The 14,899-nt window shown below is 38.1% G+C and overlaps 1 protein-coding gene and 1 long non-coding RNA gene across 4 annotated transcripts in view; one reads left to right on the top strand and one right to left on the bottom strand.

Annotated features, from left to right (window-relative positions):
• The window catches only part of LOC108515619 (sorting nexin-25-like), a 107,121-nt gene that overhangs the window by 36,774 nt on the left and 55,448 nt on the right, over positions 1-14,899 (top strand). For all 3 annotated transcript variants that reach the window (XM_017852658.1, XM_017852657.1, XM_017852659.1), the window contains exon 2: positions 3,923-4,007. In XM_017852658.1, coding sequence (XP_017708147.1) covers positions 3,929-4,007 — 79 coding nt within the window. In that variant the 5' untranslated portion in view covers positions 3,923-3,928. The remainder of the gene's footprint in view (positions 1-3,922; positions 4,008-14,899) is intronic.
• Positions 1,541-12,370, bottom strand: LOC108515621 (uncharacterized). Its single transcript, XR_001881581.1, has 3 exons — positions 12,274-12,370; positions 11,401-11,587; positions 1,541-1,758 (listed from the first exon to the last, which is right to left on the bottom strand). It is a non-coding gene; the product is annotated as an uncharacterized LOC108515621 (long non-coding RNA).

Genomic DNA, 14,899 nt, shown 5'->3' with positions numbered 1-14,899 from the left:
ACTTGAGGCCAGGAGTTCATGACCAACCTGGGCAACATGGTGAAACTCCCATCTTTACAAAAAACTTAAAACATAGCGAAACACACAGCGACACACACTTGTAGTTCTGGCTACTCAGAAGGCTGAGGTGGAAGGATTGCTTGAGCCCAGGAGATCGAGGCTACAGTGAGACAAGATTGCACCACTGCACTCCAGCCTGGGTGACAGAGTGAGACCTTATCAAAAAACAACCCCCCCACCAAACTGAAACTCTAGACCCTTTAAACATTAACTCACCATTCCCCCCTTCCCCTAGCTCTTAGAGAAACCACCGTTTTATCATTAAATAGACGAAAGGTCTTATTCAGATGTAGTCAGTAGTGACAAACATGTTTGTATGTTACGTGTAAGTATGAAGTAGAGAGATAAAAGAAATACACAGGCACATGGCAAGAGGTAGTAGATCCATAACTAGGAAGATAAAAAATAAGAATAAAAAATAAAAATTTTTGAAGGAAGTTATAAAGATAGACACATATCCAAAGAATGTACTTCAGATATGCATGTCAGTCATATTCATGCCCAGCCCTTACAGGCTGTTTCCAATTTTAAGAACTCAAATTCAGGAACAACTCTTTTTTTGTTTGTTTGTTTGTTTGAGACAGTGTCTTGCTATGTTACCCAGGCTGGAGTACAGTGGTACAGTCATGGGTTACTGCAGCCTTCATCTCCTGGGCTTAGTCAGACCTCCTTCCTCAGCCTCCTGAGTAACTGTGACTACAGGTGCCTGCCACCAAGCCCGGCTAATTTTTTAAGTTTGAGATGGGGTTTCACCATGTTAGCCAGGCTGGCCTCAAAGTCCTGACCTCGAGTGATCCATCCGCCTCTGCCTCCCACAGTGCTGGGGTTATAGGCGTGAGCCACTGGACCCAGCCAGGAACTTCTTTAAAAAGTTTTTTGGCTTTGGTTTTGTCATTCGATCAGTATGGTTCATTTAACTATTTGCCAAAGCATTGAGAAGTTGTGATTAAAATTATTTAGCAGTGTAGACCTCTGAAAGCGTTTAACTCAATTAAATATTACCCCCAAAATTCGTAAGTTGTTTAAATATCTGCCTGATGTTTTAAAAGCAGTAGAACTTGAAAATTCCTCATTTCCTCCATTTTTTTTCTTCTGTGAACCAAATGAAAAATGTTAAAATTTCAATAAAATCTAGACCATGTATTTAATTTCATAGAGAGCTACCCAGAAACTAGAAAATAGTTTTAAAAGGTCACATGATTTTCTTTTATGCATTAAATGTCTGTCTATATGTGATTATGGTTAAGATTTTTAAAAAATTCCTTGGGAAAGTGTTGAATGCTATATGTTAGTTTGAGCATAAAGGAATGTCTTTTCTTTCCTGGGTGCAACATGTACATCTTACGGTTTTAAACAAATTCCACTAAGAAATCTTGAATCTATGTCTTTTTTTCCTCTTTTTTTATAAGGTCACCAGAAGACTTGTGTTTGTTTTTAATAACAGCAAGCACGAACAGGGATGACATCCTTGGCACTTGATTGTAGATAGCATGAGACTAATCAAGGACTGGAAATTCTCCACTCTCAGTTGGGTGGCCTGGGGCTGTGGGATTGATTGCATCTGTGCTGGTCTGGCCTCTGCTTGAGAACAAAGTGGTTCTCCACACTGGTTTGTAGGATGAGGGTGACAGTAGCATTAGCCTTTTAGATCTCCAAGTCATGTGGCAGTGCTGGTCAAGAACTTGTGATATTTCTCACCTGAAAAAAAAAATGTTCTGCAATTTTTTTCTTTTTTTTCTTCCAAACCAATAAGTAGACCCCAATTATGTTATACATGCTTTTGATTACTGTGATGTGTGATCAAGTAAAAAAATCTTTTTAATGTAGTCTCACTAGACAGATAGTGGGGTTTTAATTCTATAGTCTCTCCTTTAAGAAAAAAAAGAAAAAAAAATGCCAAACAGTATCTTTTCTTTTTTTTTTTTTTTTCTCCCCAGACAGAGTCTTGCTCTCTCACTCGGGCTGGAGTGCAGTGGCGAGATCTCACCTCACTGCAGCGTACATCTCCTGGGTTCAAGCTATTCTCATGCCTCAGCCTGCCGAGTAGCTGGGATTACAGGTGCCCGCCACCAGGCCCAGCTAATTTTTGTATTTTTAGTAGAGATGAGGTCTCACTGTGTTGGCCAGGCTGGACTCAAACTCCTGACCTCAAGTGATCTGACAGCCTCGGCCTCCCAAAGTGCTAGGATTATAAGTGTGAGCCACTGCACCCAGCCCAAAGCAGTATCTTTATACAGTTATTTATTTACTTTTAACATCACTTGCTGTTATACAGACACACATAGACTTAAAATTCTGTACCTCTGGCCTAGAGGAAACCACTTTTAAAAGTATTTGTGCTTGCAAACATTTTCCCATAATAGAAAACTTTCCATGAAGGTATATATATATATATATCTTTTTAATGGTATACCATAATTTATTTAACTCTTTGTCTATTGACATATATATAAAAACTTGCGTTACTTCCAATTTTTTTGCCCCTATAATTAATATAGCAGTAAAATTCCTTATACTTTTTCACATTTCTGTTGGGCAGAGTCCTAGGAGTGGCAATGCAGAATAGAAAGTCCTTTAGGCTGGGTGCAGTGGCTCACGCCTATAATCCCAGCACTTTGGGAGGCCGAGGCAGGTGATCACATGAGGTCAGGAGTTCCAGACCAGCCTGGTCAACATGGCGAAAACCCATCTCTACTAGAAATAAAAAATTAGCTGGGTGTGGTGTCGTGCGCCCGAAGTCCCAGCTACTCTGGAGGCTAAGGAGAAGTGCTTGAATCTGGGAGGTGGAGGTTGCAGTGAGCTGAGTGGTTGCAATGAGCGCCACTGTACTCCAGCCTGGGCAACATGTGAGACTCAAAAAAGTCCTTTAAAATTTTGATATATGTGGCTCAGTTGCCTTCTTAAAAGCTTGTAGAAATAGATATTTCCCCCGACAATATATGAAAACAACCATTTCCCGTGTCCTTGTCAACATTAGATACGTGAGTCCTTTCCTTTGCTTTGGCAGTCTGATGGTGTCTCGTTGCTCTAATTTGCATTCCTCTAATAAAAAAGGGGATTGCATTTTTTTGTCATACATTTATTGGTCATTTGTTTATCTTTTATGATTTCCCTTTCAACTTCTTTGTTTGGTTTTCTTTTGAGTTATTTTTCTTACTTTTGGAGTCTGTATGTAATCATATTTCTTTGTTACACATGTTATAGATATTGTCTCCTAGCCTATCATTTATATTTCGTTTGCATCATCTTTTGTGAAACAAGAATTTTGTATTTTAGGTAGTCAGATTTGTCGTTTATTTTCCCTTTCATACCATTTGGATTTTGTGTTTTATTTTAGAGAAAACTTTTCCATTCTAAGATTATAAAAAGCTGCTCCCTTATTTCCTCTTAATTCTTTTTTAGTTTAAAACATGTTTAGCTGCTTAATCTTTTTGGAGTTATTTGTATGCAAAGTGTAAGACCGTAACCTTTTATTCCCATGTGAATATCAAATTATTCCAACATCATTTACTGAATAGTGTGTGATTTTTATCATTAATTTCATTTTTTAAAGAAAATTATGTTCTTAATTTGCACATATATAGCTACATCGGTTTGTGTACTCTCTACCATTGTGTTGATTTATTTATTCCTATACAGTCACTATACTGTTTTGATATCTGGTAGGGAAAATCCTTCCTTAATTTTTTTTTCCAAAAAATTTTAACCTTAAGCATTTATTTACTTTTGTGGAAAAATTTCTATTATTCGTTAAGCCTTATCTTAATGCTTGTTTAGATGGCATTTCCTACCTTTGATTTTGTTTTTATATGTGATTGATTCATTCAGTAATCTGCTTTGTATTTTTTTCCTTTCGTTTCAGAGTCCTATGTATGGAAACTGGCATGAATCAGCTCAGTCTAGAAGGGTAGTAATTTCTCATAATATGGATAAAGCTCTGAAAGAAGGTAAGGATTAAATGAGAGTATGTAATTACCATGTAAAGCAATTCATTATGTTCTAAAAGGAAAATAATAAACTTCAGCCAATTTATTCTTCTTGTCTGCATGTAGCATTAGGAATTTTTTCTTCTTGAGTTTGTATTTGGTGACTAAATACATCCATGTTTTGTTTGCATGTAAGGGATTTACACATTTGTTGAGTAGGAATTTCCAGATCATGTGAAACTAGCCAGCCATGTTGAGCTAGTTCCATCATATGAAGCACAAATCTCTTCTCTCTTTTCTAAAATGGGTTTTAGGAATTTTTTGTTCTTCTAGCTATAACCTAGAGAAAGCATGTTGGGGATAAATAGACTCAGGCTCACTCACAGACAAACCAGTTAAACCCAACTAAGTGATAGTAGTCTTTCAGAGGAATGAACATGCAATGAAGCTTGTATTGAAGAAGGCAGAAGCGGGGTAGTGGAAGGTAAAATATGGCTATGTCTGGAAGTGGGAATAAATAAATCAGTGTGCTTTTAAATATTAAAATTTTAAAAGATAATATATTTTGAGGATCAAATTAAGGTTTAAGAAAGATTTTAAATATCAAATTTCTAAAAACAGTGACAGTTTCAGTTAAATTTCAGAAAACAAGCCGTGAGTTTTTCAGGTGAATACATGGTGTTAGACATGACGTTAAGAGAACTGAATAAGTGATAGGTACATACATAAGTTTTACTCATCATAGTTCACAAAAATCACCATATCAAAATCTGAAAATGAGAGTGCTATATCAGTACAGAAACGGTTTGAAATTGTGTGGATTCATGTAATTTTAGACCTTTGGAGACATAATTAAATTTTTAAAAATATTTCTATTAGTAGTTAAAGTACAATGACATATAAAACTTACTGGATTTAAAATTTGGCTATTATTCATAATCTCATAATCACGATTTTAGAGTATAGGATTGGCTGGGTGTGGTGGCTCATGCCCGTAATCCTAGCATTTTGGGAGACTGAGGTGGGTGAATTGCTTGAGCCCAGGAGTCCAGCCTGGTAACATGGTGAAACTCTGTCTCTACAAAAAATATAAATATTAGCTAGGAATGTTGGCACATGCCTGCAGTCCTAGCTACTTGGGAGGCTGAAGTGGGAGGACTGCTTGAGCCCGAAAGGCAGAGATTTGCAGTGAGCCTGGATTGCACCACTGCACTCCAGTCTGGGTAACACAATGAGACCCCATCTCAAAAAAAATGTGCAGGATTTATTCTTAATTGCTTTTATTGAGGTAAAATTTACATACTTTGAAATGTACAAATCTTAATTATACAATTCAGTAATTTTCATAAATGTGCATAACTGTATAACCACCTCATTCAAAATAGAGTACATTTCCATCATTCTAGAAAATTTGCCTCATGCTCCCCTTTGATCAATACCAACGCTTCTTGGTATCACTTCATTTTGCCTCTTCTAAAAGTTTATGGAAATGGAACCATACAGTGTGTGTTCTTTTATGCCTGGCTTCTTTCACTCAGCATAATGTTTTTGAGATTCATCCATATTGTGTGTATCAGTTTATTCTTTGTTACTTTTGGGTGGGTGGTATTCCATTACACTGATCCAGCTATCACAATATGTTTATCCTTTCTCCTTTTGGACGTTTGGGTTATTTGTAAGTTTTGGAAAGTTAGTCAATAGTTGCTATCAACAAACATTTCAGTGGACATACATTTTTATTTCTCTTGGATAAATATCTAGCAGTAGAATTGCTGAGCCATAGGATAGTTGTATGTTTAACTTTATAATAAATTACCAAACAGTATTCCAAAATGATTGTATCTTTTTAGACTCTCACCAACAATTTATGAGAGTTCCAGTTGTTTCATATTACCACCAACATTTGCTGTTGTTTTGTTCCTCTTTTAGCCATTCTGATGGGTGTATCTTATTGTGGCCTTAAATTATGTATCTGTACTATGATATTAAACACCTTTTCATGTGTTATTGACAATTTTCTGATTTTTATTTGTGATGTGTCTATTCGAGTCTTTCTTTTTTAAACTTAAATTTATTTATAGTTTTTAAAATATCTGGATTCATGTCTTTTGTTAGATATAGATACAGAGAATTTATCTCCTAGTTTGTGAATTGCCTTTTGTTTTCTTTTTCTTTTTTTTTTTGAGACGGAGTCTTGCTCTGTCGCCCAGGCTGGAGTGCAGTGGCTAGATCTCAGCTCACTGCAAGCTCCGCCTCCCGGGTTTACGTCATTCTCCTGCCTCAGCCTCCCGAGTAGCTGGGACTACAGGTGCCCACCACCTCGCCCGGCTAGTTTTTTGTATTTTTTTAGTAGAGACGGGGTTTCACCATGTTAGCCAGGATGGTCTCGATCTCCTGACCTCGTGATCTGCCCGTCTCGGCCTCCCGCCTTTTGTTTTCTTAATGCTATCTTTGAGTGGATGTTTTTAATTTTGATAAAGTTCAATTTACCAGTCTTTTTTTCCTGTCTGTTCTTTAGATAGATAAGATGATGATTATTTTTTTTTTCAAGTTCACCAGTTTTTTTTTCTGTCTCATCTCCAATCTGTAGTTAAGTGCATCCAGTGAATTTTTATTGCACACTTTGTGCTTTTCGTGTCTAGAATTTCCATTTGGTTCTTTTTTCTTGTTGTTGTTTCTGTAATTTTTGCTTCTCTGCTGAGATTCTCATCTGTCAATTATTATGACATTTTAATTTTTAATTTCTTGAACATATTTTGTAGTAGCTGCTTTAAAGTTGTTTTATGCTAATTCCAACATCCGGGCTATCTTGATGTTGGTTTCTGTTAATGGCTTTTTCTCTTGACTAGATGTCACTTTTTGGGGGTTTCTTCTGATGTCTAGTTGTTTTTTATTGTATACTGGACAATGTGGATGCTGCTTTTTAGACATTCTAGATTCTGTTATCTTCCTTTGAAGAGTTTTTTAGCATGCAGTTTAATTAATGGTTGATCACCTTGAAGATACTTGGTTTTTTATACATTTTCTTAGGATGGGTGTGTTTGGATTTTGTCCTTAATCTAAAGTGAATCCCTCAGTCTGGGGACATAGACTTAACTCCTCTGGTTCATGGCCTGTCCACAATTGCAGTGAAAAGCCCAACACCATTAGTGGAATTCTAACTCCAAACTCTGTCTCCCTGGTGGACAGTAGCTGGAGTATCTGCTCAGGTCTTTGAGTCTTCCAGCTGTTGCTTTCCACTGGTCTCCTGTCGTCTTACCCCTATACATGTGTAGTTCACAGTTGACAGTTACACATGTGTAGTTCACAGTTGGCAATGAGTTTGAGAATCTGTACCTAGATTTCATGGCGTTTATTTCTTGGCTTTATTTTCAGCAGCCCTGGCAACTCTTAAATCTGTTTCCTGATATCTTAAAAAAAAATAAAAATAGACATTCTCTTTCAGTTTACTGCCTGTACCTCTAAGACTGCTGTTGCCTTTAGGGAAAAGCTGTGTGTAAACATGGATCTTACCTAGTGCCATTCCTTTCTTTCAATAATAGATTCCCTTCTAATTGCTAAGTTTGGTTGCTCTCAGTGCTTTTATATACAGATGGTTCCTGATTTATGATAGTTCAGATTATGATTTTTTTACTTCTGTGGGGTGGGATGGGGGTGTTATTAGGATGCAACTCCATCATAAGGTGAGGAATATCTGTAGTTTTTTAACATTTTTTCCTGATTTCCAAATTATTTTCTATAGGAAGGTTAGTCTGATATAAGCTATTCTACCACTCCTGGAATTAGAACTCTGCCCTTAATATTAAAAAAATTTTTAATTGTGTTAAAATAGACATAAAATTTATCATTATAACCATATTAAGTATATAGTTCAATAATGTGTGTGTATGTGTGTGTGTGTGTGTGTATGTGTGTGTGTGTGACGGAGTCTTGCTCTGTTGCCCAGGCTGAAGTGCAGTGGCATGATCTCGGCTCACTGCAACCTCCGCCTCCTGGGCTCAAGCAATTCTTGCGCCTCAGCCTCCCAAGTAGCTGACATTATAGGCACACACCACCATGCCCAGCTAATTTTTGTATTTTTAGTAGAGATGGTGTTTCACCATGTTGGTTAGGCTGGTCTCGAACTCCTGACCTCAAGTGATCCGCCTGCCTTGGCCTCCCAAAGCGTTGGGATTATAGGCGTGAGCCACCGCGCCCAGCCTTAGTTCAGTAATGTTAAGTACATCCACATTATCATGCAACCAATCTCTGGAACTGTTTTCATCTTGCAAAACTGAAACTCTTTACTTGTTAAGTGACAACCCCTTTCTCTTCCTCCAGCCCCTGGTAACCACTGTTCTACTTTTTGTCCCCGTGAATTTGGCTACTCTAAGTATCTTACCTAAGTGGAATCATATAGTATTTGTCTTTTTGTGTGTGGCTTGTTTTACTTGATGTCCTCAAGTTTCATCCATGTTGTAGCATGTGACAGGATTTCCTTCCATTTTCAGGCTGAATATTCCATTGCGTGTGTGTGTGTGTGTGTGTGTGTATGTGTGTGTGTGTGTATGTGTTGTGTATGGGTGGTGTGATGTGTGTGTTGGTGTGTGTATGTGTGTGGTGTGTAGTGTGTGTTTGTATGTGTGGTGTGGTGTGTGTTTATGTTGTGTGTGGTGTATGTGTGTGTGTGGTGTGTGTGTGGTGTGGTGTGTTGTGTATGTGTGTTTTGGTGTATGTGGTGTGTGAGTTTGTTATTGGGTGTGTGTGTTGTGTGTGTATGTGTGTGTGTATGTGTGTGTGTGTATGTGCCACATTTTGTTTATCCATTCACTCGTCAGTGGACGCTTGGGTTGCTGTCCACCTTTTGGCTATTGTAAATGATGCTGCTATGAACATGAGTGTCTTTAATTTTTGAAGACTTAGAAATTTATCTGTGTTTAGATGTGACCTTTATTTTAGACCAGTTTGTTTCAGAAGTACTTGTGGGGAAAAAAAAAAAGACAGGATAAGGGTTGAGGCTTAGCTGGCAAAAACATTATCCTCAAGCTAATTTGTATTCATTGGTTTCTTCTGAAAGGAAAATGTTTTCCAAAACCTTTGGGTAAGCGTTTTAGTTTATTATACTTTGCCATTTGTTTTTAAACCACATTCTTAATGTTCAATTTTTTTTTTTACCTGTCCTTTGCTTTAAAGCGGTTTTCAGGGAAAAGCTGCTGAAGTTGAGCATTATATAATCTTAACAAAATGAGAGCTGGTAGCTGCTAGAAAGTTAGTTATTGGGAGTAAAATTCATGCATTTGGCAGTAGTTATTCAACAGCAACAACAAACAAAACTAGAATCACCTTCCAAGAAAAATTTGACCAGTTAATTTTATGGAGGATTAGAATCTAGAAATGTATATTGAGAAGGCTAAGAGGTTTCATCAGCATTTAGAGAATCTTTAGTGGTTATAATTTGTATCGCTGGAGTGGTTTGATTTACGTTTCTAAACCCGACACCAATATATTTAATTGGAATTCAGAATGTTATTAACTAGCTATAATAGATTTAATATTAATCAAATTGAGGGTCTCGTACATTTGCAAAACATTAAACAATATACTTGTTAAGGCTGAAGTAATTTGGGTTCAGTTATATTAAATGCTTATGAAATATTTATCTAAAAATCTCCTCCTTGGAACCTAATTTAAACTAGAGAACATTATGGTACCATTTTGTCTTTATGTATCTATTTTATTGTTTTAGAGTGTGTAATTTAAAACATTTAAAGAGTTAAGTACCATATAAGGCATGTATATGTGTCTGCATGTGTACATGTTCTACGTGTTTGTGAGTAGATATTTTTATGACTAAATTTGTGCTTGTGTTGTAGCTCAGTATAAGTTAGGATTTAAGTCTTCACGGATTGAATTACAAAGAAGAAAGAAGTAATAGTCAAAAATGCAGAGCAAAATAATATACTCCAGTTTTCTATGGAACCATAAGAAATACTAAAGCTACAAATGCTGTAAGTTAAATGGCACACTTGAGGAAAGTGATCAAAGCATATGGCTGCTCTGTTTTGTTAGCCAGTTTAAAATGTAAAGCTACATTTTAGGGGTTCAGATCGAATATGAATGAACTCTTGAGAAGTTAGAACAGTTACCCTTCTGTACCAGATAACCTCAGAAATTTCTCCAAAAGCTACATTTATCAGAAAACTGACAGAAGATAGAAAAAAAGAAGACTTCTAAAAATCTTTTTGACTTACTATTAAATCTCAATAGATCTATTGCCGAATTTTCACTAGCCTACCTTGAACTGTCTCCAGTGTGGGCCAGATAATTTAATTGTATGATTATTGAGCACATGCTGTTTGTTCAGTGGTGTTGAATGTGAAATTGAAAGTTCTTGAATTGAAAATAGAATTGTTCATGAGATTGTATCTTTTTCAAGACCGTGGGGACGCTGACCTCAGACTGTCTTATAAAAGACAACGTCTGCCACACAAAATACTCTGAAACACAAAACCCAGACGCCACATACAAAAAATCCCACTGTCTGAATATCTTAGAATTAAAGACCATTACCCTCATTTTTTGCAATTAATGTTACAGACTTTTTTTTTTTTTTTGAGACGGAGTCTCGCTCTGTCGCCCCGGCTGGGGTGCAGTGGCCGGATCTCAGCTCACTGCAAGCTCCGCCTCCCGGGTTCACGCCATTCTCCTGTCTCAGCCTCCCGAGTAGCTGGGACTACAGGCGCCCGCCACCTCGCCCGGCTAGTTTTTTGTATTTTTTAGTAGAGACGGGGTTTCACCGTGTTAGCCAGGATGGTCTCGATCTCCTGACCTCGTGATCCGCCCGTCTCGGCCTCCCAAAGTGCTAGGATTACAGGCTTGAGCCACCGCGCCCGGCCGACTTTTTTTTTTTTTTGAGACCGAGTCTCGCTCTGTCGCCCAGGCTGGAGTGCAGTGGCCGGATCTCAGCTGACTGCAAGCTCCGCCTCCCGGGTTCAAGCGGTTCTCGTGCCTCAGCCTCCCAAGTAGCTGGGACTACAGGGATGAACTACTAAGCTCGGCTAACTTTTGTATTTTTAGTAGAGACGGGGTTTCACCATGTTGGCCAGGCTGGTCTTGAACTCCTGACCTCAGGTGATCCACCCGCCTTGGCCTCCCAAAGTACTGGGATTACAGGCCTGAGCCACCATGCCCAGCCCACATACACATTTCAAGGTGAGTACATTTCAGCTAGTTTTGATTGGCTCTTAATGCTTTTCTGAGTTTCAGTGGTAAATATGCCTATAGTAATTGTTATACACAGGATCATAACTTGAAAATAATCATGACAGCAGAAGATGCTGCAAGGTCATTGTCAAAGTATAACAAGTTTTATGGAGAACAGAACTTGTATATAGAACTTTTAACAGCTTTGGAACAGGTCCTAGATAAGGCAAACCTTATGTGGTAGTCTTTTTTCCAAGGCCCGCCGTATGGCTGTTCCAGATGTCTGGCTGTCTCGGAATTAGATGGTGGCACAGAGGAAGCAAGGCTCGCATGACTTCTCCCACCCTTTAGAAAGCTCAACTCATCAAGTTCTAGTTCGTGCTCTTCTCCCAGTGACATGAAATATGTATACTTTTTTTCTGTTGGATAAGTAAATAGCTCTATCAATCACATAAACTAATAACCCCAAATCTTTCCAGAAGATGACTTTCCATTGCATTTTAAAACTTTACAAAGCATAAAAGACCATCTAAATGAACAATAGAATTGTTGTTGTTGTTGTTGATCATTGTCATTAGACAAGTTTCTGGTTGAATGACGACTGTCTCTTTGTTCTAAGAGACCCAGGCTGTGGACTTTTATGACCCATGGGGCTCTACCTCATGGGCAGGACATGTATCTCTGAATTGTATTTCTGAATAGCTCAGGGGAAAAGGCAAGGGTCGAAAAAATGACCCTCTTGAAGCTCTCTCTTTTTTTTTTTTATTATACTTTAAGTTCTAGGGTACATGTGCATAACGTGCAGGTTTGTTACATATGTATACTTGTGCCATGTTGGTGTGCTGCACCCATCAACTCGTCAGCACCCATCAATTCATCATTTACATCAGGTATAACTCCCAATGCAATCCCTCCCCCCTCCCCCCTCCCCACGATAGGCCCCGGTGAGTGATGTTCCCCTTCCCGAGTCCAAGTGATCTCATTGTTCAGTTCCCACCTATGAGTGAGAACATGCGGTGTTTGGTTTTCTCTTCTTGTGAAGCTCTCTTTCTTATACTGTTTACTTACATCATTCCTTTTCTGAAAATTTGTGGGTAGCAATTACCTAACATCCTGTTGTCTAGACGAACGTGGGAGCCTTTTAACTTGTGTCCTCATCTATAGTTTTTCTCTACTTTGTTATCCTAAATCCTGTTTTCAGTTTAACCGAACTAAAACTAAAGTTCCAATCATGTTACGTCATTCTTTACAATCTCCAGCGGCCTCCTTTTTACCGACTCATTTCTTTGAGAGCAGTTCTAAAACTAGATAGACTTGAATGACAGTAGCACCTGAATTTGTTTTGGGTGTTATCACGGCTTTAGAAAGAAGATTTTTTTTGCCTGGCAGTGAGGGTAAGTGTTCTTTCATTTCTCATTGTGATTAATTATATTGTTTCAGTGTATTTCTGTTTTTTTCTTTAGTTGGCATCTTGATCTTCAATGTTTATTTCTTAATAAAAGCCATGAAATAATTTTATGGTTACGAATTTCTCTGTCTCCTTAAATTGACCCGTAGGGTATGTTTTATTTTGTTCATATGTGTACTTGTGTAAATTAATTTATATGGTTATATAATTTATATTTAGAATCACGGCTTTGTTTTCTTCTTTCTTTTTTTCTTTTTTTTTTTTTTTTTTTGAGACAGTCTCGCTCCGTCACCCAGGCTGGAGTGCAGTGGTGCAATCTTGGCTCACTGCAACCTACGCCTCCCAGGTTCAAGTGATTCTCCCACCTCAGCATGTGGAGTACCTGGGACTACAGGCGCCCACCACCATGCACGGCTAATTTTTGTATTTTTAGTAGACAGAGTTTCACCACATTGGCCAGGCTGGTCTGGAACTCCTGACCTCAGGTGATCTGCCTGCCTCAGTCTCCCAAAGTGCTGGGATTACAGATGTGAGCCACCGTGCCAAGCCTGTACTTTTTATATTTAAGTTATGTATAGTTTTATGATACTTAGTTTGAAGAGAAGCATCGTTGTTGGGATTACAAACCTGAGCCACTGGCCTTACCTGTTGGTTCTTTGTGTCTTGTACAGCAGTTTTACAAAGTACAGCCTTTTACATACATTTTTTCATGTAAATGTGTTTTAAACAAACTGGATATCCAGTGGACGAGGATGCCATTTTAGGTTTTGCCTGTCTTTTACTCATGCCGCTATCTTATTCACCTATGTGCAGGACTACAGTGTGCTGAGTAGAAAGAGTGACTGGCAGGTAGGAGACATGGCTTTGCCACCTCTTTGAGCAAGTTACTTCACTTCTTTGAGCCTCAATTTCCTGAAGGGATGAAACTCACTTACTGTGTAGGAACCATGGTCTATTTGTTTGTTGCCAATAAATGAGATGATCGGGTCAACCCATTCCTGTTTTTGCAGTTTCATCTGGGTCAGAAACCATTTCCGCTGTTTTTCCTTAATGGAATCATACGATTTAGGGATGAGATGTAGCTACCTTTTGCAAAATCTAGAAAACGTAACAGGCATATATTCAAATTAATATCTGAAAATGAGCAGAAAATGACTAAGAGTTTCAGATGCCTTGTTTTCTGGTTTTGCTTTTGTTTTACCTTCCCTTTTGTGTCCAGTGCTTAGTGATATGGATATTGATTCCACCTTACATACTAGAAGCCCTCTATAAGTTGTATTTGCTGAGTAGTAAAAGATCGAGGTAGTATCTTTTTTTCTGTCTTTGGCAATAATTGTTCTCAGCTGGAAGGCACAGTTATACCTACAACTGAGGCCGCTGGAATCACTCTGAAAATTTATCTAAACCTTTGTATCATTGTATTGTGAACAAAAATCTTAATGCTGTGGCATATTTTTGAGTTATGAGATTTAAAATGCTGTTTTATAAATTATTATAAAGCTGAATTGCAAGAATACTGGAAATGTGGAAAAACATTGAATGTACTTCCATGGTTGATATTTCAACCATGAAAAAAGCCATCATAGAATATTAATACAAAAATTGTGCTTCCTTTGACCTGTAGGCCCTTGCGAATATGTGATTCCATTGTGATTCAGTTTTCTAAGAAAAAGGACTCCCTCTCCCCACCGTACAATCCCTCCCCCCAGAAAGTTCACCTAAATTTCTTGCTTTTTTCTTTTTTGTTTTCTTTCTTTCTTTGAGTCAGGGTTTTGCTTGCTCACCTGGGCTGGAATGTAGTGGCGCTGTCTTGACTCACTGCAGCCTCCACCTCCCAGGCTCAAATGATCCTCCCGCCTCAGCCTCAAGTAGCTGGGAATATAGGCGTGCACCACCATATCCGGCTAATTTTTGTATTTTTTGTAGAGATGGGGTTTTGCCATGTTGCCCGGGCTGGTCTCAAGCTCCTGGGCTCAAGTGTTCCTCCCACCTTGGGCTTCCAAAGTTCTGGGATTACAGCCATGAGCCACTGCGGCCAGCCAATTTATTATTCTTAAGCTTCTAAATTGACGTGTAGTGGCCAAGATGCATAAAATGAACCCCAAATTCTAGGCTAAAAACTTGTTTGACAATTATAGGTTAGTTGTTCATAGGGAATTATGAAGTAGATCTGGTTCACGTAGGATTCCCAGGGATAAAGTAGCGTGCAGACAAGCAAAAAAAGCAGGAGGATAAATTATTTATCTGAAATGATGTATAGTCACATCTGTAATTAAGCCCAATCAAATAGTGTTTGAAAAGTTAAAAAAAAAAAAAAAAAAAA

This window comes from Rhinopithecus bieti, unplaced genomic scaffold, assembly GCF_001698545.2.
Source record: "Rhinopithecus bieti isolate Rb0 unplaced genomic scaffold, ASM169854v2 scaffold_35307, whole genome shotgun sequence".
NCBI classification, from domain to species: Eukaryota; Metazoa; Chordata; class Mammalia; order Primates; family Cercopithecidae; genus Rhinopithecus; species Rhinopithecus bieti.
Note: the sequence above shows the minus strand (reverse complement) of the source record. Positions and strands in the feature narration are given on the sequence as shown.